The following is a 24,109-nucleotide window of genomic DNA, read 5'->3' as shown; positions in this document are numbered from 1 at the left end:
GATTCCCTTTAACAAGCACTTCAGTTACAGAGTACACTTCTTGGCACACCCTTGAGAGCAGGAAAGAATGGATCATCAACAGTACAATAACACGGGAAATTCTCAACTATAAGAAAAAGACCCAGGATATGGCCATCTGTACATAGACTTTAGAGACTGTGAACCACAGACTAGTGGCAAAGAGAAGACCATTGTCTGGGACTACCAAAGGACCATCAAAGAAACTCTGGGAACTGAGGAGTTCTCAGATGTACACACATTCCAAACGTCACAGGAGCCAGCGAGATGGCCCAGTGGGTCAAGGAGCTTGCCACCAAACCTGATAAACCTGAGTTATATCCCGGAACCCACAGTGGAGGGGGAGAAACAGTTCCAGAAAGCTTCCGTCTTCCTCATGTGCCGTGGGATGTGCATGCCTGCATAAGTACACTGATGAAATAGAAATATGAATGCAGTTTATTGCTCATCAGTTGTCATTTGGGGTGGCTGTCTAAAGGTGTCTTGCTAGCAAGTGTTCCCATGATACAGATGAATCACTTCAAGGTACCCTGAAGTGATGTAATTTTTTTTTTCCTGTTGCAGGCGATCACACTCTTAACTGAATTAATTCGGGAAAACTTCAGGAGTGGCAAACTGAAGCAGTGCCTCCTGCCCACCCTTGGGCAGCTTCTCTACCTCGTAGCCACCCAGGTGAGACTGTCTGATGAACCTTGGGATGTCTGAAGGGCTCTGACGCTCCCTACTGAGCCCTCCACAGATCCCACCTCACTTCCCTTTCCCATAACTTAGGGCCTTAGGATGCTGACAAGTCCTGAGTAGAGAGCATCTGCAATCTTTTTTTTTTTTTTTTTTTTTAAGATTTATCTATTATATGTGAGTACACTGTAGCTGTCTTCAGACAAGCCAGAAGAGGGCATAAGATCTCATTAAGGATGGTTGTGAACCACTATGTGGTTGCTGGGATTTGAACTCAGGACCTTTGGAAGCACAGTCAGTGCTCTTAACCGCTGAGCTATTTCTCCAGCACCCCCCCCCCCCCCGAGCTTCTGCAATCCTTTTGTGGCTCTCATCTCACCTCCCTCCCAGTGTGTTTGTTCCTTTGGCTTAGCAGAGTATCAGCTACTAAAGTCCTCAAAGCTCTCGGTGGGTTCTTGGTGGTTAGAGTCCTTCAAGCAGGGGATGATGTTGATCTTCCGCTGTAAGAACTCTGCCTGGTTTCAATGAGACTCTACCTTGTACAGATACAAACCTTGTGATGACAGCTGGTGAAGGACAGCTGAAGTTAGCCATGAGTAATTGCTGTTCACCGTGTGTTTTACAGACTATTACTGAGTGGACATTGATAGATTATGGGCTAGTCATATCTCACCCTTGTGAGCTTTAGATATTCTTACAGGTTTCAAAAGGCAACATTCTTTCTCTGTATTTTTAAAGTTTTGTCTCTTCCACTTCCCTCCATCTCTAGCCTAGCCGGCCCTGCTGCACCCCTGTACCTTAGCACTCCCTCCCCGTACCTGTGTACTGTACCCCCCACCTGTGCACTGCACCCCCCACACCTGTGCACTGCACCCCCACACCTGTGCACTGCACCCCCCCCCCCCCACGAACCTGTGTACTGCACCCTCCAGCCCTGCTTCCCGCACCTGTGGGGTGCATCCCCGCACCTGTGCACACACTTTCCTCTGCTTGTGCCATTTTCTCCCATGATACCAGCTTTTTTCTCTCAAGTGGACCTAGCTTTCCTGGCTTCTGAGTGGCCTGTGGTGAGGCATCCTGTCTATAGTTTCTGCACTTTTTCCCCTCCTGGACATTTTTTTTTCTTTTTTTTTTTTTTGGTTTTTTGAGACAGGGTTTCTCTGTATAGCCCTGGCTGTCCTGGAACTCACTTTGTAGACCAGGCTGGCCTCAAACTCAGAAATCTACCTGCCTCTGCCTCCCAAGTGCTGGGATTAAAGGCGTGTGCCACCATGCCCGGCTCCTCCTGGACTTGTTTTGTAGCACTCAACTCCATGTGATTCATTTATATTCTTTAGTATAAGTTTCTCTCTCTGTTCTTTATTTAGCAGTGTCTCATCATGACCGCATGACTGTTGTTTAGAAGTTTCAGTTCGAAGTACATGTTAGTTAAGTGTCCTGTTGGGTGTTGGGGATATAGCCTAGTACCTGTGAGACCCCGGGCTCAATCCACAAGACCAGAAATGAATGACTAGTAAGCCAGTGAGCCCACGAGTAAATAAAGAAATGCAGGCCGTGTATGCAGGCCCCTGACGGGAGCAGGGAAGGAGTGAGGAGGGTAGAGAGACATGGTGGAGAAGTGTCCCTTGGCCCAGACGTGTCTCGATCCTAAGGGAGCGAGGACAAGTCCCTAAGGTGTAAGATGGACTCTTAGTCCACTCTGGTTTAAGTGAAGGGATTAGATGGAGATCCCCCAGGGATCCCCAGGTTCATGAGGACAAGCCAGGGACAAACAATTCGGTCGCAGCCATGGGTCTCTGAGGAAAGGTAACATCACTGGGGCCTGGTGATGCTGAAGTCTAAGGCTCGCGACTAAAGAGAACACACTGGGTGGTGACAGAAGTCACTGGTGACCTGGGGCTGGGGAAACGGAGAGGTGGCTCAGGGGCCCAGGACTGCCAGGAAAAGTAAGGACCAGAACGTAGATCCTCAGAAGCCATAAATGTCAGGTGGGCAAGCTGGCTCTGTGAGCTCTGCTTCAGTGAGAGACTCATCCTCATTGTAGAAGGTGCAGACACGAAAGATGGCGGTGTCACCCTCTGGCTGACACACACACCTGAATGTATGTGAACACAAACACTCCAGTGACGCAGTCCACACACACACAGCAGTAGCTGGTGGCTCAGCCCTGCCTGGCTTATACATCTTTACTTGGAGTGGGAATGCAGAGCCAGGTAGAGTGGGCTGAGGAGACCCAGAAGCCAGTCGATAGTGGTTGTATGAGGGAAGAGGTGGCAGGAGACGGCACCCTCTATATAGCCCAGGCTGGATCTTCTGGAGTGGGAGGCAGAGAACCCACTGAGGTGGAGACGAGATTTAGTGGAGAGAAGACATTGTGTCTAGGAGTGGTAGAGGACAGGTTGTTGTTTGTTACCTATGGGCCCAGAGAAGGTAGGATGGGAATGAAGCCAAGTGGGAGGAATGTGTGGGGCTGTCCTGTCAGGACATTGGGCATCGGGAAGATCGATGCCTCCCAGCCTGTGTGGACTTGGTTATTTCTTTCTCACAGATTCTCTGAGGAGGGGAGAGTTCACGAAGTGGCAGGAGGGTCACAGGTTAGAGAGAGAGAAATAGAAATGGTTGGTTAGAGAAGCAGAACAGCCAGAGACTGGAGTTGACAGTGCCCCAGGGCACTAGTGGGTCATGCGTTACCTCTGTGACCCGTGACTTTCTCCAGGGACTTTGTTGTTTGACCTCAGGACTGGAGAAAGCAAGTGACTGGCTGCCTGCAGTCTTAGGCTTCCCAGCAAGGGCAAAACTACTGCCGGAAAGGGAAGGTATTTCAGGCTTTTGGTGGAGTGGAGAATTTTAGGCCAAGTGATCCAATGCAGGAGCTCTGAGGAAGGAGGAGGGAGGGCTGGGATGGTGAACCGGGGTTCCCAGGGCCTCTGTCTCCATGTTCCCAGCACATGTTTCCCTCTGCATTTCGCTGCTTCTTGCCTGTTTAAGGGTTGTCCACTCTAGCGTGGACTTCTGCCATGGTAAGAGTTGAGAGTTCTGCATCTTCCACCTCACACAAGATAACTGCTCTGAGGGCTGAGGGCACAGCCAGCCTGTAGCAGGAGGGCCTGTTCATCATGCTATGCAAATACTGTGTGCGCACGTGGCAGTAAGAGGCCCCGGGTCAGGTCCGAACGTCAGGTGCGAGTTGTGATTTCAACGAGACCTGGAAAGTTTCAGATGATGTCTGCTTGAAAGTTTTTCCTCAAATGACGACGACCTTTTGTGGCACTGCCTTCACTGTCTTCCCTACCTTTTTCTTTTTTTTTTTTTTTAGGAAGAAAAAAATCAGCACTCCAGGGAATGCTGGGCCGTCCCCCTGGCTGCGTACACTGTGCTTATGAGGTGCCTCCGGGAAGGGGTAAGGAGCCTTTGTTGTCCTCTGTAGACCCAGTCACTGCAGTTGCCCTCCAGGCTAGGAGCGTAGCCTGAAGCAGTGCAGGCTGCTTGTCAGCCCAGCGTTGCTCCTGAATTTAAATAATCTGGGCAAGCTGGTGTCCCTATTTATTTAAGCGCCTGGTTTAAAAGATGTTGGGAAATGTGAACAGAGTGACCTGCCTGTCTCTTATATGATGTTATTAATTACCCTGCCTCTGCCCAAGATTTTGCTATGGCAGCGCAGCAGGCAGAGTGTATGCAGAGCCCTCTGAGAGCCTGCCTGCCCCGTGATGAGCTTGTAGCTGCTGTTCTGTGACCCATGCAGATGGCTGTCCCATGACCCCTTGTCATGGAGTGAGCATCTGTGCTACCACGCAGAGTGCTAATAGCTGGCCTTGCAGGGTGGTGGTCTCTGTTTCCTTGGTGTTAACTGACGTGGTTCCACCCAAGGAAAAGCCACAGGCTAAAGACATTAGTTACTGCAAGAATGAAAAAGGCCGCAGTGGAGGCAGCAAGCAGTCTTGGCCAGTGTCCCATGTCTGCAAAGGGACACCATGACCATGGTGACTCTTATGAAGGAAAACATTTAACTGGGGCTGGCCTACAGTGCAGAGGTTTAGTGCATTATTGTTGTAGCAGGAAGCAGGGCAGCTCTCAGGCAGACATGGTGCTGGAGGAGCTGAGAGTTCTACATCACAGTCTGTAGGCAACAGGAAGAAAGAGTACCGTGGGCCTGGCTTGAGCATTTGAAACCACAGAGCCCACCCCCCAGTGACATACTTCCTCCAACAAGGCCACACCTCCTAATAGTGCCACTCCCTGGTGACTAAGCATTCAGATCTATGAGCCTCTGGGGCCATGCAAACCACCATAGTGTGTAAATAAAGTCTGAGCACTTCTTAGCCTGTAGGTCCTTTGTCATGATGGTGCATGTGACATGGGTGTGACGTGGGTGTGATGTGGGATGTGACATCATCATTTATCAGTAGGGTGAGAGCGTGGTCCTCAGCTATAGCCAGGACCCATGCTCAGCCTCCCCAATCAAGGCTTAGGCCAGGACACTTAGAGGACACTGGGAACACAGATGGAGAAGGTGACAGTCCTGTCGACACACTGGCCTGGCCTGGCCTGGCCTTTTGGGGAGACAGGATGAAGCATGAGTGAATAAACATGTCAGGGATGTAAGGGCCTGAGGGCAGGTGTGAGGGCTGAGGCCCAGGGTCTTCTGCTGACAGTGAGCAGGGGGCCTTGGGTCTCCTCTCCTTCTCTCCTGAGTTGAGACTAGTGGCTCCCAGGAGATTTTTCTCCAGACTTTTCTTTTTTTTTTTTTTTGGTTTTTCGAGACAGGGTTTCTCTGTGTAGCCCTGGCTGTCCTGGAACTCACTTTGTAGACCAGGCTGGCCTCGAACTCAGAAATCCGGCTGTCTCTGCCTCCCGAGTGCTGGGATTAAAGGCGTGCGCCACCACGCCCGGCTCAGACTTTTCTCACTACTTTATTGCTGAGGTGGGAACAATGGACCCAAGGCTAGGGTGGCAAGGATTTAAGTATTTACAAAGCAAACAAGATACAGGCACTAGTCTCATGGAGAGTAGCCATTGGGGTGGAGGCTTCTGGGGCTGTTAAGATCAGGCTTTGTTTGGTGGGCACTGCAGGGTCCGAGTTGGACTCTGTCTGTCAGTCCATCTGTCCATGAGAGACTGGGTGCTCTGCTTCTTAATTTTGCCTTTGGTCTCCGTGTGCAGGCTTTGCAGATGACACAACATGGAGAATAACGTTTGGTCACTAAATTATTACCATTTTTAAATATAGTTTTATGTATGAGTAACATGCTTACTTTTATACCATGAGTTATATATATTATGTGTGCATGTATGTATACATGTGTACACACGTGTGTGCATGTGTGTATACATGTGTGCACACACGTGAATTTGAGTTATATGTGTGTGCATGTGTGCCCACATGTGTATATACATGTACTTGTTGAATTATGTTTTCATAAAGGGGGAAGGTTCGAGTTTTGTTATAATTTATGAAGATTCTTTGGAGAAGCAATTGAGTGTGGTCTTGGTAGTGTGCTCGCCGCCACCACCGAATTGCAGAACATGGTGTAGGGTGCGAGCATTCCCCCTAAGAAGAGACCGCTGTGCTTACGGCTCACATCCAGTGGTCCTGGGGCTGACAGAACTGCCTGATGCATCCAGGACTTGCTTCAAGGTGGAATCATTTCTAAAGCCTTTTACTCTCACCTGCTGTGGCTCTCAGCATGACTGGTGTTTCTGGTGCAGTTCATTTTCTTAGGAAAAGCAGAAGATTTGGAATCTGTGTGAAGTTGAACCCACATGCCCCTCGTGGGTGGGGAGCTTCCAGCCTGAGAATTTTCTTCCCCTCTTGGATTACACCTTACCTATTCTTTTTTTTTTTCTTTCTGTTTTGTTTTTTTTTCTCTCTCATTGTTTTATTTTTTATTTTTTAACAGATATAAACAAATATAATAGACCAAATACATGGACAAAAATACAAGAATTATATGATCATCTCAATGGAAGCAAAAAAATTTTTTTTCTGGAAAGATTAAACATGCCTTCTTAATAAAAGTCCTAGAACAAGTAGGACTGTAGGAAACATATTCCAATATAATAAAGGTTATGTATGACAAACCCATGGCCAATATCATCCTAAATGAATAAAACCATTAATAAGCCCCATTAAAATCAGGACTGGGAGAGGACTGCCCACTGTCCCTACTGCTCATCCATAACATGATTGAAGCATTAGCTGGAGCAATAAGGCAAGAGAAGGGATACAAACAGGAGAATATTAAGTCAAATTATTTTCAGTTGAAGATTATATTATCCTATACCCAGTGTTCCCAAAATTTGACTAGAAAAATTGTAGAAATTATCAATAATTTCAGCAAAGTGTTATGATACATAATTGGCTTACAAAATGTACCAGTCTTAATACATATGAGTACAAGCCTGCTGAGAGAGAGATCATGGACACACTCCTCTTCCCAGTTTCTCAGATAAAATAAAATATTTAGAATATATATAACGAAAGAGGTAAAAAAAAAAAAAAAAACTCTACAATGAAAACTTTAAATGTGTGAAGAAAGAGATTAATAAACACACTAGAATTTGAAGACCTCCCAAGTGTGCAGCTTGGTAGAATTAACATTGTGAAAAAAGACCTTCCTACCAAAACAATTTACTGATTCAATGAAATCACAATCAACATCCTCATCTCATTCTTCACATAAATAGAAAGAAAATCCTCCAGTTGACATGGAACAACAAAAGACCCAGAATAGCCTATTACTCCTAAATAGGTGTTTTTGTTCGATATTAGAATGGCTACTTCAGCTTGTTTCTTGGGACCATTTGCTTGGAAAATTGTTTTCCAACCTTTTACTCTGAGGTAGTGTCTGTCTTTGTCACTGAGGTGTGTTTCCTGTATGCAGCAAAATGCTGGGTCCTGTTTACATATCCAGTCTGTTAGTCTATGTCTTTTTATTAGGGAATTGAGTCCATTGATTTTAAGAGATATTAAGGAAAAGTGATTGTTACTTCTTGTTATTTTTGTTGTTAGAGGTAGAATCATGTTGGTGTGGCTATCTTCTTTTGGGGTTTGTTGAAAGATTACTTTCTTCCTTTTTCTAGGGTATAGTTTCCCTCCTTGTGTTGGTGTTTTCCATCTATTATCCTTTGTAGGGCTGGATTTGTGGAAAGTTATTGTGTAAATTTGGTTTTGTCATGGAATATCTTGGATTCTCCATCTATGGTAACTGAGAGTTTTGCTGGGTATATTGGCCTGGGCTGGCATTTGTGTTTTCTTAGGGTCTGCATGACATCTGCCCAGGATCTTCTAGCTTTCATAGTCTCTGGTGAGAAGTCTGATGTAATTCTGGTAAGTCTGCCTTTATATGTTACTTGACCTTTTTCCCTTACTGCTTTTAATATTCTTTCTTTGTTTAGTGCATTTGGTGTTTTGATTATTATGTGACAGGAGGAATTTCTCTTCTGGTCCAGTCTATTTGGAGTTCTGTAGGCCTCTTGTATGTTCATGGGCATCTCTTTCTTTAGGTTAAGGAAGTTTTCTTCTATAATTTGGTTGAAGATATCTAGTGGCTCTTTAAGTTGGGAATCTTCACTCTCTTCTATACCTATTATCTTTAGGTTTGGTCTTCTTATTGTGTCCTGGATTTCCTGAATGTTTTGGTTTAGGAGCTTTTTGCCTTTTGCATTTTCTCTGATTGTTGTGTCAGTGTTTTCTGTGGTATTTTCTGCACTTGAGATTCTCTCTTCTATCTCTTGCATTCTGTTGGTGATGCTTGCATCTATGACTCCTGATCTCTTTCTTAGGTTTTCTATCTCCATGGCTGTCTCCCTTTGTGATTTCTTTATTATCTCTATTTCCATTTTTAGATCTTGGATGGTTTTGTTCAGTTCCTTTGCCTGTTTGATTGTGTTTTCCTGTCATTCTTTAAGGGATTTTTGTGTTTCCTTTTTAAGGGCTCCTACCTGTTTAACTGTATTCTCCTATTTTTCTTTTTTTTTTTTTTTTTTTTTTCGGTTTTTCAAGACAGGGTTTCTCTGTTTAGCTCTGGCTGTCCTGGAACTCACTCTGTAGACCAGGCTGGCCTTGAACTCAGAAATCCACCTGCCTCTGCCTCCCAAGTGCTGGGATTAAAGGCGTGTGCCACCACTGCCCAGTTTTTCCTGTATTTCTTTATGGGAGTTATTTATGTCCTTCTTAAAGTTCTCTATCACCATCATGAGAAGTGATTTTAGATCCAAATTTTGCTTTTCCAGTGTGATGGTGTATCCAGGACTTGCTATGGTGGGAGAATTGGGTTGTGATGATGCCAAGTAACCTTGGTTTCTGTTGCCTATGTTCTTACCCTTGCCTTCCGCCATCTGATTATCTCCAGTGCTACCTGCCCTGGCTATGTCTGACTGGAGCCTGTCCTTCCAATGATTCTGGTTGTGTCAGAACTCCTCAGAATTCAGTTGTCTCTGTGATCCTGTGATTTTGGCATCCTGTGATCCTGAGATCCTGGGTGTGTCAGAGCTCCTGGAAGTCAAGTTGCCTCTGGGACCTGAGATTCTGGTGTGACCACGCCCCTGGGATCCTGTGATCCTGGGTGTGTTAGAACACCTGGAAGTGGAGCTTCCTCTGGGTGTTGTGGGACTGGCTGCAGAGTTTGGGCCCAATGTCTGCTCAGGACACCAGCCCAGACCGGGAGGAACCTGTGCCACTGGTTGGGTGGGGCTCCTGCATCCCTGGATCCCACTGGTCCCAGTTACTCCCAGTGGTGTTGGGACAGATGTTGTGTCCTACTCACCTCTATCCTATGATCCTGGGCATGTTAGAGTGCCTGGGAGTGGAGCTTCCTCTGGGTGTTATGGGACTCCATCTTATCTATTCTTTAGATATTTATTTATGTATGCTATGGCACAAGTCAGAGAAGAACTTGGGGAAGTCAGTTCTTTCTTCCCCCATATGAGTCCTGGAATCTAACTCACATCATCAGGCTTGGCTGCAAGCTCCTCTACCTGCTGAGCCCTCTCACTGGCCCTTATCCTCTTTTGTGGAATAAGGGCCTCTGTGACTTCAATCAAGTTTCCATCGTTGAATGCACAGCTATGCACAAAGTTCATTGGTCCTCAGTGCTGACCTCTGGAAGGGAGGGTACAGTATTTCCCCTGACACTTTTTGATGGAAGGAATCGAATCCAGGACATGTGCATGTTGAACAGGGTGTTGATGGTGCACCCTCTGCTGCCACCTCTGAGATGCATGCCCAGTTCAACAATTCTGTTGTTTATAGCTAGGCTGGGGTTGGCAAATGTTTGTCTAAACCACAGTTCCTCTCAGCCCCCAGAATGTGCTGGGAAGTGGATTTGCCCTTCCACCAGCAGGGTGTGAAGAGCCCAAGCCCACAGCTCATCAAACACTTGCTATCCTCAGGTATTTTGTTGTTAGGCAGGATGGGCAGATCTCCCGACGACGGTTGGTTTGTGAGGATGGCCAGCCTTCCTGTCACCTGCTTGCTTTGCTTTCTTCTCAGGAACACTTGTCTTCCCTTAGATCCGATTTACCTTTTGCTTTGTAGGGAGCTGTGCTGCTGTGCCCCACTGCTGGAAACCATTGCAGCCATCTGTAAAGGGGAGAAAGTCACAGTGGGAGCCCCCTTTCCTCACCTCCACTGGGCAGCTGTCACCATTTCGCCCCACCTAAGTTATGGCACTGAATTTAAAACCCAGGCATTTGTGCCTTTATTTTCTGAACTGTTGGGAAAGCTGCACACGGGGTGACACTCTGCCTAAAGAAATTCATGTTTGTCTCCTTCGATTGTGTGTTTCTGGTGCTTTAAAAAGATTTATTTTTAACTAAGTATGTGTGTGTGTGTGTGTGTGTGTGTCTTTGTGCACATGAGTACAGGTGCCCACTAGCCAGAAGAGGGCATCAGATCCCTTGGAGCTGGACATACAGACATGTCTGCCACCCAACATAGGAACACATGTGCTCTTAACAGCTGAACCATGTCGTGGGTACTTGTAGTTGGTAGTGGCCTTCCCACTTTCTTTACAGTGCCTGCCTGACAGCCAAAAGTCTTAAACCAAGGTCAGGTGAGATGGCCAAGAGGCAGTGGCCTTGCCGCCAAACCCAGTCTGCATGTGATTTCTGCATGTGATTAACATGCACTCCACACGTACTCCCTAAGGAAATAAACATAAGACATGAAGTCCCTGTAGTTAATGCAGATGCTTTTATGTATTCATTATAAACTTTCTCTTTTTTTTTTTTTTTTTGGTTTTTCGAGACAGGGTTTCTCTGTATAGCCCTGGCTGTCCTGGCACTCACTTTGTAGACCAGGCTGGCCTCGAACTCAGAAATCCGGCTGTCTCTGCCTCCCGAGTGCTGGGATTAAAGGCGTGCGCCACCACGCCCGGCTAAACTTTCTCTTTTATCTGTTCATATTTGTATGTTTTTTTGTTTTGTTTTGTTTTGTTTTGTTGGTTTTAGAGATGATTTCTTGTAGTGTAGCCTTGGTTGGCCTGGAACTTCCTGTATAGCCTAGGTTGGTCTTAAACTCCCAGTGTCCCCAGTACCCCCCAGTCCCCTCAGCCCCCCAGGTCCCCTCAGCCCCCCAGTCCCCTCAGCCCCCCAGTCCCCTCATCTCCCCCAGTCCCCTCAGTCTCCCCAAGTCCCCTCAGCCCCCCAGTCCCCTCAGCCCCCCCAGTCCCCTCATCTCCCCCAGTCCCCTCAGTCTCCCTAAGTCCCCTCAGCCCCCCCAGTCCCCTCAGCCCCCCAGTCCCCTCAGCCCCCCCAGTCCCCTCAGCCCCCCAGTCCCCTCAGTCTCCCCAAGTCCCCTCCCTCAGTCCTCACAGTCCCCTCAGCCCCTCAGTCTCCCCAGTCCCTCCAGTCCCCTCAGCCCCCCAGTCCCCCCAGTCCTCACAGTCCCCTCAGCCCCTCAGTCTCCCCAGTCCCTCCAGTCCCCTCAGTCCTCACAGTCCCCTCAGTCCTCACAGTCCCCTCAGCCCCTCTAGTCTCCCCAGTCCCTGCAGTCCCCACAGTCTTTGGTCTCTATTCTCCAGGTGCTGGTTTCACAGGCACGTGCCACATCTGGCCCCTCATATGGCTGTTTGGGGTCCTTTGTGGTTCCATATGAATTTTCGACTTTCTTCTTGTTCCTTTAATAACAGTGTTGGAACTTTGATAGGGAGGCCATTGCATTTTTTGGCAATGTTAATCCCTCCAGGTGGTGAACCTGGGCATCTTTCTGTTCATCCAAACCATCTTCAGTTTCTTTCCTCATTATTTTACAGTTTCAAGTCTTTGATCTTACAGTTCTTTGGTCAAATTTATCCCCCAAGTTTGTATTATAGATTTTTTTTCCTGAATTTTACTGTCAATTTTACTGAGGAACACTGGGCCTTTCTCTGCCCCTACTACCCTCTTGACTCCCTTCACCATGCCCTAAATAAACTCTACTCTATGACACAGAGAGAGAGAGAGAGAGAGAGAGGCTGAGACTGAACAACAGTGAGAAAACATGAGGGGACTGTCATGTTTTGTTTGGTGACCAATGCGTGAGCTCGTGGGCTCTGACCGAAGCGGGGGAGGGGGGTTCCCAAGGAAGGCTCATCCCTTAGAGCTCCACACCAGCAGCCTTAAGTTCTTGGTTATTTTCCATCATCACTAAGCACCCTAATCATTCTGTACATTTTTCTTTCTTCAGTTCAGAATTAGTACTTCATGTTTTGTGCCTTAAAGGGCGCTTAGGACTTCTCTGAAGATTGTGAAGTCGACCAGTCACTGCGTCATTATGCGAAGCCTCTTGTAAACCCTGATGTTCACCACTCTAATGGTGGTGCGGCCCCGGAGAGGAGGCCTGGGAATAAAGTCTCAGGCAATAGCCAACCCACGCAGAGCACCAGACGTCTTACACTCGAGGGGTGGGAGGAATCACACAAGTAAAGTGAACAATCTCAAGGACAAGCTGCGGGCGGCAAGAACACGGTTTCCATGGAAACATAGAAACAAATAGCAATAGCCAGCTGTGATCAATACTCTAACATAAACCCACTCCTCACGTGCATCTGGGAGGGGTTTGGAAGCAGGTTTCAAGAATAATTCAGTGTTTCTGAAGAAGCTGAGGTCGAGAGACTCTTGGCTTGTTTTCTTGGAGTTTCTCACAAGCACTCAGAATCTCCCTCACATGACTCCATTCTTGGACCATGTTCTGACATCTGTCCAACACTCCATCTAGGTAAAAGAAGTATATTTCTGGTTAGAATGGCATTGTGGGCATGAGGCTTCCTCTGTACTACAGTGCAGGCATTCATCACTGTGGTTGGTGAAAGCTGCCTCACCTCACTCTCCACAGGTACAGTTCCCATGTGAGGAGTCCCCATGGGCCATGGGAGGTCAGAGCTGTGTTCTGTGTGTGTGTTGTGTGTGTATTTCCCCCTTCCTTATTAGTAAGATTTCTCCTAAAGGAAGATTTTATTTTAACAAAGAAAAGTTTTACTGACCTCTTTAGCTTTGTTTTGCATGTTGTCAAATGTACAACAAGGCAAGATCCTCTAAACAAATCAAATTTGGTTTTTCTTCATTATGACTTTCCTGGTGTTGAAGATGGGGCCAAGTGCCTACAAGGGCCTACATAGTTGGTGCATATGCTGTCTTCCACTGTGCAGCCTCTGATGGATAACCAGGGAAGAATTCTTACAGAAGGGTTTCCCACAGTGATTACATTGATAGGGTTTTCTGCTTCTGTGGTCTCGCTGCTGTAAGGACAAGGAAAGAACTCTTTTTAAATGCTGTCCCACGCTCATGACCTCTGTATGGGTTTTTGTCTCCAGCATGAGTTCTGTATGAGTTGAGAGAGTTACTGTGGATCCCATGTGATAAGTTGAGATCTGCAGTGAATCGCATGTAGCCACTGTAGCCCTCTGAAGAGCATCAAGGAGACCACTCTGAATAAAGGGTCACTCACATTTACTTAATTCATGATTTTATTAGAGCATTCTTTGTTGTCCGAGTAGCTGAGCCCTCTGGTAATGGAGTTTTCCATATCTCTTACGTTCACTGATATTAACTTCAAAATCTGCTTAGTGAGGACTGTGCAGTCTTTGAGTGTTCTGCACACTCCAGCCTTTGAAGGGTCTCTCCTGTGTGTGGGATCTCAGAAATGCAGTAAGGAGGAGCATGCCAAGGGTTCCCCACATTCAGCATATTGCTGTGGGTTTATTCCAGTCTGGGTTCTCTGTGCTGTGCTGTGACAGAATCCCCAGCCCATGCAGCCTGAGGGAGGAAGGGCTTATTTTGCCCCTGGTGTGCGGGTGCACAGTCCACCAAAGCAGAGGTGTGGTGGCTGCAGCTCTGAGGCTGGGTTTCCTTGCTTCCTCCCTTTGCAGTGCCCAGGGAGCAGAGGAAGGAGAGCCGTGGGCTTTTCCTCTTTCCTCCACTGTTTTCTTTTCAGCTTTTTCATTCAGCCTAAGATCTCAGATCCTGGGTTGGTCCCCCACACTTCCCGGTGTACTCACCTCCTTAGTTATCCGTCTCTGGAAATGTCCTCAAAGACTTGCTCAAGGGCGTGTGTGTCTCCTAGGTGATTCTAAACTCAGCCAAGTTGATAGAGAAAATTAGCTGTCATATGTACTTAGGGTTGAATCACCCTAAAGACCTTTTCATATTTGTTGTCTTTAAAGGGTTTCTCTCCAGCATGCCTTCCCTAACATGGGAGTCCCAGCATGCCCTCCCATGTGGTCCCTAACATGGGAGTCCCAGCGGCAGCATGTCCCACACTCAGTGCATTTCAGAATGTGTTTTCAGTATGTCTTAGTCAGGGTTTCTATTCCTGCACAAACATCATGACAAAAAGCAGTTGGGGAGGAAAGGGTTTATTCAGCTTACACTTCCATACTGCTGTTCATCACCAGGGAAGTCAGGACTGGAACTCAAGCAGGTCAGGAAGCAGGAGCTGATGCAGAGGCCATGGAGGGATGTTCTTTACTGGCTTGCTTCCCCTGGCTTGCTCAGCCTGCTCTCTTATAGAACCAAGACTACCAGCCCAGGGATGGCACCACCCACAAGGGGACCTTCCCCCTTGATCACTAATTGAGAAAATGGCTTTCAGCTGGATCTCATAGAGGCATTTCCTCAACTGAAGCTCCTTTCTCTGGGATAACTCCAGCTGTGTCAAGTTGACACACAAAACTAGCCAGTACACAGTATGAGTTCTCTACAGTCCTAAAGGGGAGCGCTCCAGCAGAGACCTGTTCGTCTGCTGCCTGCCGGATTCTCTTGTGTGAACGTCTTGTGTGTTGAATCCCAGCTGGAGACCTTCCCACATCTGCTACATCCAGAGGGTCTTTTGTACTGTGAGTCTATTCATGTTCTAAGTAAAGGGTGAATACTTCCGACAAACATGTCTACTCTATCATTGCCACAGGATGTCTGCTGCATCAGTTTTTCTTTAGATTGAATGGGATGTAAACTCTCACAGAGAGGTCCTCCACAGGCTCTGGACCTACGGGGCTAATGCTTGTCTGCTTGCTAAGGAATGTATTACTCACAGAGGCCTTCCCCAGCCATTGTATTGTGCATTTTCTCAGCCGAATTGATTTGTGATGTTCCATCAAAGATGACTAGAAGAACATAGTCTCATATTTTTTGTGACCCTATTGGTTTTTAATTGTTTAAAATTACTTTCAAGTGTTGTGAGAGTATGTGTGTGTATCTCTGTGTGTGTGTGTGTGTAGAGGCTTAGCTGTCTTGCCTGGGGCATCACACACACACACATACACACACACACTCATACATACATATACACACACACACACACACACACACACATATACACACACACACACACACATACACATACAGTTTTGAGCCTGAAACTTGCCTCGTAGGCTACATGGCTGGAGAGCTGGCCTCGGGGATCCACCTGTTTCCAGCTCCCCAGCAGTGCGATTACAATGCCTCCACTGCCTACCTGGATCTTTTTATATGAGTTCTGAGAATCAAACTCCTCTTGCTTGCAAGACAAGCACCTCACCGTCATTCCCCAGCCTTGCATTTTCCTCTGTAGAGCTGTGCTCTCCTGTCTGCTAGGGAATAGTTAATGAGGGAGGGGTCAGAGCCAATGAACTTTCTACATCATCGAGTGCCAAAATTTCGTATACATTTTAAGCACTTAAAGAGGCTTTACATTCATTCACTCACTGTGTGTATGTGCACACATGTGGGCACACATGTGCTATGGTGTGCATTCAGAGGTCAGAGGACAATTTGTGGGAATTGGTTCTCTCTTTCCACCATGTGGGTCCTGGGGACCAAACAGGCCTTTGGGATCCGCAGAAAGCACCCTTATCCACTGAGCCATCCCCCCCCCCCCCCAGCCCTCCTTAACAACGTTTCTGCTTCCTGAAAGCAGTTTGATGTGTTGATGTTTGTTTTAGCCCCTGGGTGATTTGGTTACCCTTGTGGGTATGTCTGTCTCAGGACTGTCGGATCCTGTGTTTGAGCGCCTGTGTGTTGCTGCTGGTTGCCACCTGATCGTCCTTAGCGAGGGCTGAGCTGACAAACGCTCCGTACTTTGACAGTTGCATCTGGTTTTCACACTGCTCATGTGCCTTATGTTAGTTATTTTCTGGGTCATTTTCCCATTTTGATTTTATTTAAAGCAAGTGAGGTTGTGTTCTGCTTCCTGTTTAGTACGCAGAGGGCTGTGTTCTCCCTGCTCGCTGGCGAGGAGTCCGCTGGCTCTTTGTAGCAGCCTCAGAACAACCAGAACGCTATCCTCAGGAGCTATGAAGAGAGCACACGCACATGTTCCTCACACTGAAGAGCCTTTGCTTGGGGAAGCGGCACTTTTTGAATTCCTGCTTTCTGTTCATTCCTAGGAGGAACGGGTTGTCAATCACATGGCTGCGAAGATTATCGAGAATGTCTGCACGACGTTTTCTGCCCAGGCGCAGGGCTTCACAACCGGGGAGATTGGGCCTGTCCTGTGGCACCTCTTCAGACACTCCACCGTGGACGCCCTGCGGATAACCGCCATATCGGTGAGCCCGGCATCTTGGGAGGAGGGAACCAGGGTGGAGCACTCTGACTGAGGAAATACCCCTGAACAGTAAATTTCATGGAAAGGGTAGAGATGTTGGTCAGAGGGATATCTCAAGAGGTGTACTAGAGCAGAATTCTAAAAATTAGCCTGGAAGAGTTTGGGACTTTGTGGGATGTGGCGTTTATCACAGGTTAAAATTAGATGGAGCTGAGTGTGAGAGTTCATGGCAGACGGTGGGATCTGGGGGATGCATGCTTGAGTGGCCACAGTAGAGGTCCTTCCACCATGTGCATCCCAGGGGTCAGGGGTCAAACCCAGGTCATCAGCTTGGCAGCCACTGCCTTAAAGCCTGTGGTACCATCTTTTTTTTTTTAAATATTCATTTATTTATTATATGTAAGTACACTGTAGCTGTCTTCAGACACTCCAGAAGAGGGAGTCAGATCTCATTACGGATGGTTGTGAGCCACCATGTGGTTGCTGGGATTTGAACTCCGGACCTTCGGAAGAGCAGTCGGGTGCTCTTACCCACTGAGCCATCTCACCAGCCCCCTGTGGTACCATCTTAACCCCCTTCTCTCCTCCTTGCCACTGGGGGGTGAGCCTGGGGCCTCACATGCCAGGAAGTGTTCCACCACTGAGCAGTATCCACAGCCCCCCTTTTGCCTTCAGGAAGGTTGTCTGTCTCCTCCCTCCCTCCCTTCCTTCCTTCCTTCCATCCATCCATCGTTTTTTGTCAGAGTAAGTTGTCCAGGCTGGTCCCAAACTCCTGTAACCCACGCAGACCTTGAGGATCCGCTTCTCCTGCCTCAGCTCAGCTTCCTGACCGCTGAGCTTGCAGCCTGGGCCTCCAGGCTGAGAGCGTATCTTCTTGTTAGTCCAGGTTTTCAGATCCGCTTCTCCTGCCTCAGCTCAGCTTCCTGACCGCTGAGCTTGCAGCCTGGGCCTCCAGGCTGAGAGTGTATCTTCTTGTTAGTCCAGGTTTTCAGATTCTGAGCTAAAAGGTCGCATCCCATGAGAATGAGATGAAGCCACTTTAGTGTTCGGGCCTCCGCAACTCTGTCGCTCCCTTGCTGTTGATGGGTGGCCTGCTGCTTTTCATACGTGGTTGTCGTGACTGGGGTAAAGGTTAATGGTGTGTGAAGAAGTGTCATTAGTCTGTTGGACAAATGGGAAGCGTTCTCTTGTCATCGTCTCTGGATTCCTGGTTGTAGGGTGCTCAGGCTGTGTTTCTCAGCTCCTCCTCATACCACCCGGGGAGGGGGGCAGTTTCACACCTCACCTTCCACCCTGAGGCTTCCCATCTCCTGTCATCCTCAGTTCCCCCCAGCTGCCCAGAGGAAGATGGAGGCCTGCCGGCAGCTGCCCTGGCTCCCTCCTACCCCTTGTGCTTACCTCTCCTTTAGACCATTATCCCAGTGAGAGAGCAGCTGAGTGCAGCTTCTGTTAGAGCCCTCCTGCCTCTGGGTCTTTTAGTTCCTTCTTGGGAAACTCACTCAAGTGCTTGACTCTGCACTTCCCCAAGTGAAGGTGTGGTGGTTTGAGTTTGCTTGGTCCATGGGATGTGGCACTATTAGGGGGTATGACCTTGTTGGAGGAAGTGTGTCACGGAGGTGGGGGTGGGGTGGGAGGGTGGGGAGGATGGGAGGGTGGAAGGTGGGAGGGTAGACTTTGAGGTCGCTATGCTCAAGCTCCACCCAGTGTGGGAGACAGTCCCCTTCTGCTGCTCTCAGCTCCTTCTCCAGCATTGTGTCTGCCTGGACACTGCCATGTTTTCCACCACAGTGATAATGGACTGAGCCTCTGAACCTGTAAGCCAGCCCCAATTCAGTTTTCCTTTATAAGAGTTGCCTTGGTCATGGTGTGTCTTCACAGTAATGGAAACCCTAAGTAAGACAGTGGAATTTTTCTTTTCTTTTCTTTTCTTTCTTTCTTTTTTCTTAAATATTTATTTATTATATGTAAGTACACTGTAGCTGTCTTCAGACACATCAGAAGAGGGTGTCAGATCTCATTACAGATGGTTGTGAGCCACCATGTGGTTGCTGGGAATTGAACTCAGGACCTTTGAAAGAGCAGTCGGTGCTCTTAACTGCTGAGCCATCTCTCCAGCCCCGAAATTTTTCTTTTATTCTTAGATCCTTGTAGCCAGGATTTAAGGAATCTTTAATTAAGTCCATTTTCCAAAAAGCAAATGCTGACATGCTAGCAAGTCCCCAGTCTGCATGTCCACTCTTCACAAAGCCACTTCTGTAGGGAGCTATTGGGGCATTAGCTCCTTTCTAGCCAGCATACTGGGCTTTCCCAACTGCTGCTGAAACTGACTGGAAGTGCTGTCCCCCACTGGAGTCTGAGAACCAGCATCCTGGGCACTGAGGCTCTTAGAGAACACCAGCGCCAGTGGGGCTTGGAACAGAGATTGGATCATGTTGTTCTGTGACGGAGTCAGCATCCTGGCTGTGGGGAGTGAAGCTGGGGAATGAGTGGGAAAGAAAAAGCTCTCTGAGCAGGCAGGTTGTAGAGCATGTTCAAGTTCTCAGCAATTTTACTTATTTACTTGCTGCAGAAATGACAAAATCTATCTTTCTTTCTTCCTTTCTTCCTTCCTTTCTTTCTTTCTTTCTTTCTTTCTTTCTTTCTTTCTTTCTTTCTTTCTTTCTTTCTTTCTTTCTTTCTTTCTTCCTTCCTTCCTTCCTTCCTTCCTTCCTTCCTTCCTTCCTTTCTTTCTTTCTTTCTTTCTTTCTTTCTTTCTTTCTTTCTTTCTTTCTTTCTTTCTTTCTTTCTTTCTTTTTGGTTTTTTGAGACAGGGCTTCTTTGTAGAGCCCTGGCTGTCCTGGAACTCACTTTGTAGACCAGGCTGGCCTTGAACTCAGAAATCCACCTGCCTATGTCTCCCGAGTGCTGGGATTAAAGGCGTGTGCCACCATGCCCACCCGGCTCAACAAAATATTTCTAAGGTACATTTTTCTGAAAAAGTTTACTTCCATATACTTAAACAGCCGTGCATGAGTGTAGGGAGTCTCTGAGCCGAGGCTCTGACCATCTGTGAGAGCTTCCTGATTGCTCTGGGCCATAGCCTGTCATCTGTGAAACAGGAACTCTTGTCAGATATTCTGAGACAGTGTCCTGCACACACTGAAAACAATGTGTGCCTTCAGCAAGGTGCCTCTAGTTGAAAGGGAAGACCATGTGTGAGGCCCAGTTTGTGGAGCAGAGTCAAGACTAGACATATTTTCAATTGATAGCATTAAATGTTTAAGTATCTGTACATCTTTTTCAACGTGAAGGGGCTTGGTAGTATTCTATGTTACGTAGTGAGAGCTCGTTCTGTGAAAGCCTGTGAGTTGTTAGCCCATCACTGTAATTATTATTATCACACCTCCCAGTGTTAGAGAGCAACTTTCAAATGTTATGTGTACGTATGTTAGCTTGTCTGGTAGTATACAGCACCATGTGTGTGCAGTACCTGTGGGGACCAGAAAGAGGTGTTTGTCTTAGTTAGGGTTTCACTACTGCGAAGAGACAGCATGACCAAAGTCACTCTTAGAAAGGACAACATTTAATTGGGGCTGGCTTACAGGTCCAGAGGTTTAGGCCACAATTGTCAGGGCAAGAAACATGACAGCGTCCAGGTAGACATGATACTGGAGGGGCTGAGAATTCTACATCTTGATCCAAAGGCAGCCAGAAGGAACTCTCCCTTTCACACTTGAGCATATATATTACCTCAAAGTGCTGCCTGCACAGTGACATACTTCCTCTAACAAGGCCACAATTTTACCAATAAGGCCACACCTCCTAATAGTGCCACTTCCTATGGGGCAAGCATATTCAAACCACCACAGTGCTGGATCCCTGAAGCTAGAGTTATAGTTATGAGTCACCATGTGGGTGCTGGGAATCAAACCAGAGTGCTCTGCAGGAGCAGTTGGTGCCTTAACCATTGAGACACCTCTCCAGCCCCTTTGCCTCAGTCATGTTAGCAGCTGGATCTGTTATCTCATGCTTGTTGGAAATGTCTGAGTCTATGGCTTTAAAACAAGTGACAAAGCTGCAGGTTTGTGCCCTCTCTGTTGAGCAGAGGTGAGGGGCGTGTGTGGGTGTTGAGCAGAGACCTGAGGTGTGTGTGGGTGTTGAGCAGAGACCTGAGGTGTGTGTCGGTGTTGAGCAGAGGTGTGGGGTGTGTGTGTGTGTTCAGAAGTGTGGGGTTTGTGTAGGTTTTGAGCAGAGGTGTGAGGTGTGTGTGGGTGTTGAGCAGAGGTGTGGGGTGTGTGTGTGTGTTCAGAGGTGTGGGGTTTGTGTAGGTTTTGAGCAGAGGTGTAAGGTGTGTGTGGGTGTTGAGCAGAGGTGTGAGGTGTGTGTGGGTGTTGAGCAGAGGTGTGGGGAGTGTGTGGGTGCCCTCAGAGTCTGTGAAGGATCTGTGCTCCTGCTCTCACAGGCCCTGTGCAGGATCACACGGCAGTCTCCTACCGCCTTCCAGAATGTCATCGAGAAGGTGGGTCTCAATGCAGTCATCAGCTCCCTGGCCTCTGCCATCTGCAAAGTGCAGCAGTACATGCTGACCCTGTTCACAGCCATGCTGTCCTGTGGGATTCATCTCCAGCGGCTGATCCAAGAGAAGGTAGGACTCTTCCTCCTACAGTGGTGCATGCTACATAGAATGTCATTGCTGCAGGCCTAAGCAGGCCTTTTGACCCTTGTTAGACTCCCAAATATACCACAGAGCATTCCTTGGAAGATGCAAGGAGCTGCTTTTGGAGACTAGCACTAGCATGTGGCTTCTGCTGTCTCCTGGTAATGAGGAGAAGTAGTAACACCCGTGAGCCTCCTTCTCGCTGGTCTTCCTTACACTGTCTTCAAGGCTCAGCTTGGTCCCGTTGTGCCTTGTCTTCCTCAAGGGAGAGGGCTGGGCTCCGTTTTCTCTGGTTCCTGTGATCTATGTCCGTTTCTCCCCTGGTCTAAATCTCTGTAACTCGTGTCATCTCTTGCTTCTTCTTCCTCCATTTTTTGATTTTGTCTCCTTCCAGGCTCTTGATACCCTTTATCTGATTCCCAGTAGTTTCTAGTCTGCACAGTGGCTCTGACGGCATCTCTGTGCCATCGTTTTTCCAAGTGTTAATTCTTGCCCCCGCTGAAGAACGGTGTGTACTACCACCACTTCATGACTGAACCACACTGGGAATGCTGCCCCTCAGGCCTCCTGCACGCCTGCTGCATCAAAGCCCACATGTGAATGTTGCCTTTGATGAGTGATTTGAACCCAGTGGTTTCAGAAGCCACCACACTTAAAAAAGACCATGTTTGTATATAAGTTGTTTAAGTGTCACCTTAAGGGTTGCCATAGTTTGGGTCAAAGTTAGCCGTGTTTCTAGCTTTTCTGGTTGCTGGGACTCTTCCTAAGATAACTTACCAAGCAGTGCTCTGTACACCTGCCATGGTGGTACGGGGCACACTTTAAAATCAGAGCCTCTTCTTCATTTGTCTGTCCACTCTGCCAGCAATGGATCCAGGTGCTCGCACATCTGGGACACGCCCCCTGACGCTGGGCAGCACCCTGCTCTCAAACCAGAGTTCTGCAAATCTCAGTGAAGTATTATGGATGCGGCCATTGAAACCCACTTTGTTGGCTGTGGTCCTACTGTATCGAATGCTGTCTGTTGTTTCTTATATTTAAAGCTAGAATTTTGTTATGTTAATAATATACTTGCATGGTATTGTAGTTGCTGTTGCTGTGATAACTACTCTTATGAGGCAACTCAAGGAAAGGGGGTTTATTTTAGCTCACAGTTCAGTCTATCATGACAGGGATATCAAGGCTATGGGGGCTTGAGGCAGCTGGTCACATCTATCCACAGTCAGGAAGCAGAGAGCCGTGACCACAGGCTGCTCAGTTCCTTTCTTGGCCTATACAGACCAGGATCCTAGTCAAGCGGGTGGAGCCACCCACAGTGAGCAGGTCCTTCTACCTCAGTGACCATAATCAGATACGCCCCCACCCAACTCTGCCCACCCTACCTACCCACCCCAACCCATGTTCCCAAAGGCCTGTCTCCTAGGCAACCCCAGACTTTCAAGGTGGCACTCAAACAGCTTGGTACATGAGAGTCTAAAGCACAGCACTTTGTCTTCACTCCAGTGTAATGTTACTCAGATGGCAGTGGCTGCAAGCAAGAATTGTTCAGTAATCTGTGTGAATATTCCCTATTCAGTCTTCCAAGCATTCTACCATCATTGTACAATCACTCTATGGCTGTATGGCTTGGTCTTCTTGTGGGACTCCTAACAGTGGGAGTGCGGTTGTCTCTGACTCTCTTGCCTGCTCGTGGGACACGGGACACTTTTCCTCCGACTGAGTTACATCATCCAGCTTTAATATGAATGGAGGTGCCTAGCCTTACGGGGACTCATATCCTTGATATCTATGGTTGATATCCACGGGAGACCTGCCCTCTGCTGAAGGGAAATAAGGAGAGGAGCTGGGGAAGAAGGGAAGGAGGAGGGATGGATGGGAGGGCAGGAGGAGAGGGCAAACTGTGGTCAGAATGTAACATCTGAGGAAGGAATAAATTTTAAAAAGAAAGAAAACAAACCAGTCGCCCTTGGGCAGCTTTACTGACTTGTGGTAGAGAGGTGGAGAGTTTTAACAGAATTACTTTTAAACTTTTGATACACTATTGTATTATATTTTACAAAGTCATAAAAATTAGATTCTGTGGCTCTGTATTTAGTTTCTTCCCTTGGCTGTCCAGGTGCTGCTGCACACCAACAGGGAAGGATGGAGCCGAGCCAAGTTTCACAGTCAGTGCCTTCCCTTGGTGTGTCCAGACTGGATGAGTCCAGAGCCGGTGGGGCAGCAGGATCCTGGCAGGGCAGTGAATGGCAGGGAGGAGGGGTCTCCTCGGCTCTGCTCTGCTCTGCAGTGTTACAGCCATCTTAGATGATAGTCAACAAAGCAGCTTGTGTTGTTTATGGGGGTGAACTAGGGCTGTATAAACCTTGGAGAGTGTGAAGGGGCTCTTCTTAGGGTGAAGTTTCATTGGCTGAAGTTTAAGGTTCTGCAGATACCTCATTTACAGGGAGAGGCCTCCTAGAAAGTTGAACCTGAAGCTCAACTAATTGCACCAAGGATTACGTGACATTCCTCAGGCAGAGTGTGGGGGTTGGGACTCCCCAGACAAGGTAGAGCAGAGGAAGCCCTGTTGGGAAAGGGAACCCTCCATTTTGCACCTAGCTCGGGGAGCTCTCCAGACATGTTATCTCCAGATAAAAGAGGGATGATTATTCACTTTTAATTCACATCGGCTCTTGCTCCCACCCAAGTATGCACCAGATCCAACTCTGCTTGGCTTCTGAGACCAGATGACCAGCCAGTGCTGTGGCTAAGGCAGGACCTGTCTTTTCCTTTCTTTA

General features: G+C 47.7%; 1 protein-coding gene across 4 annotated transcripts in view; it reads left to right on the top strand.

The window, feature by feature from the left end:
* Positions 1 to 24,109, top strand: part of Ulk4 (unc-51 like kinase 4) — a 283,459-nt gene that overhangs the window by 45,837 nt on the left and 213,513 nt on the right. For all 4 annotated transcript variants that reach the window (XM_021173384.3, XM_021173385.3, XM_021173383.3 and 1 more), the window contains exons 18-21: positions 583 to 690; positions 4,013 to 4,096; positions 16,536 to 16,697; positions 21,138 to 21,320. In XM_021173384.3, coding sequence (XP_021029043.1) covers positions 583 to 690; positions 4,013 to 4,096; positions 16,536 to 16,697; positions 21,138 to 21,320 — 537 coding nt within the window. The remainder of the gene's footprint in view (positions 1 to 582; positions 691 to 4,012; positions 4,097 to 16,535; positions 16,698 to 21,137; positions 21,321 to 24,109) is intronic.

The sequence above is a fragment of the Mus caroli genome, unplaced genomic scaffold, assembly GCF_978045245.1.
Source record: "Mus caroli unplaced genomic scaffold, Mus_caroli_1 scaffold_11, whole genome shotgun sequence".
NCBI classification, from domain to species: Eukaryota; Metazoa; Chordata; class Mammalia; order Rodentia; family Muridae; genus Mus; species Mus caroli.
The sequence above is the reverse complement of the archived record's forward strand: the minus strand, read 5'-3'. Positions and strand labels throughout refer to the sequence as shown.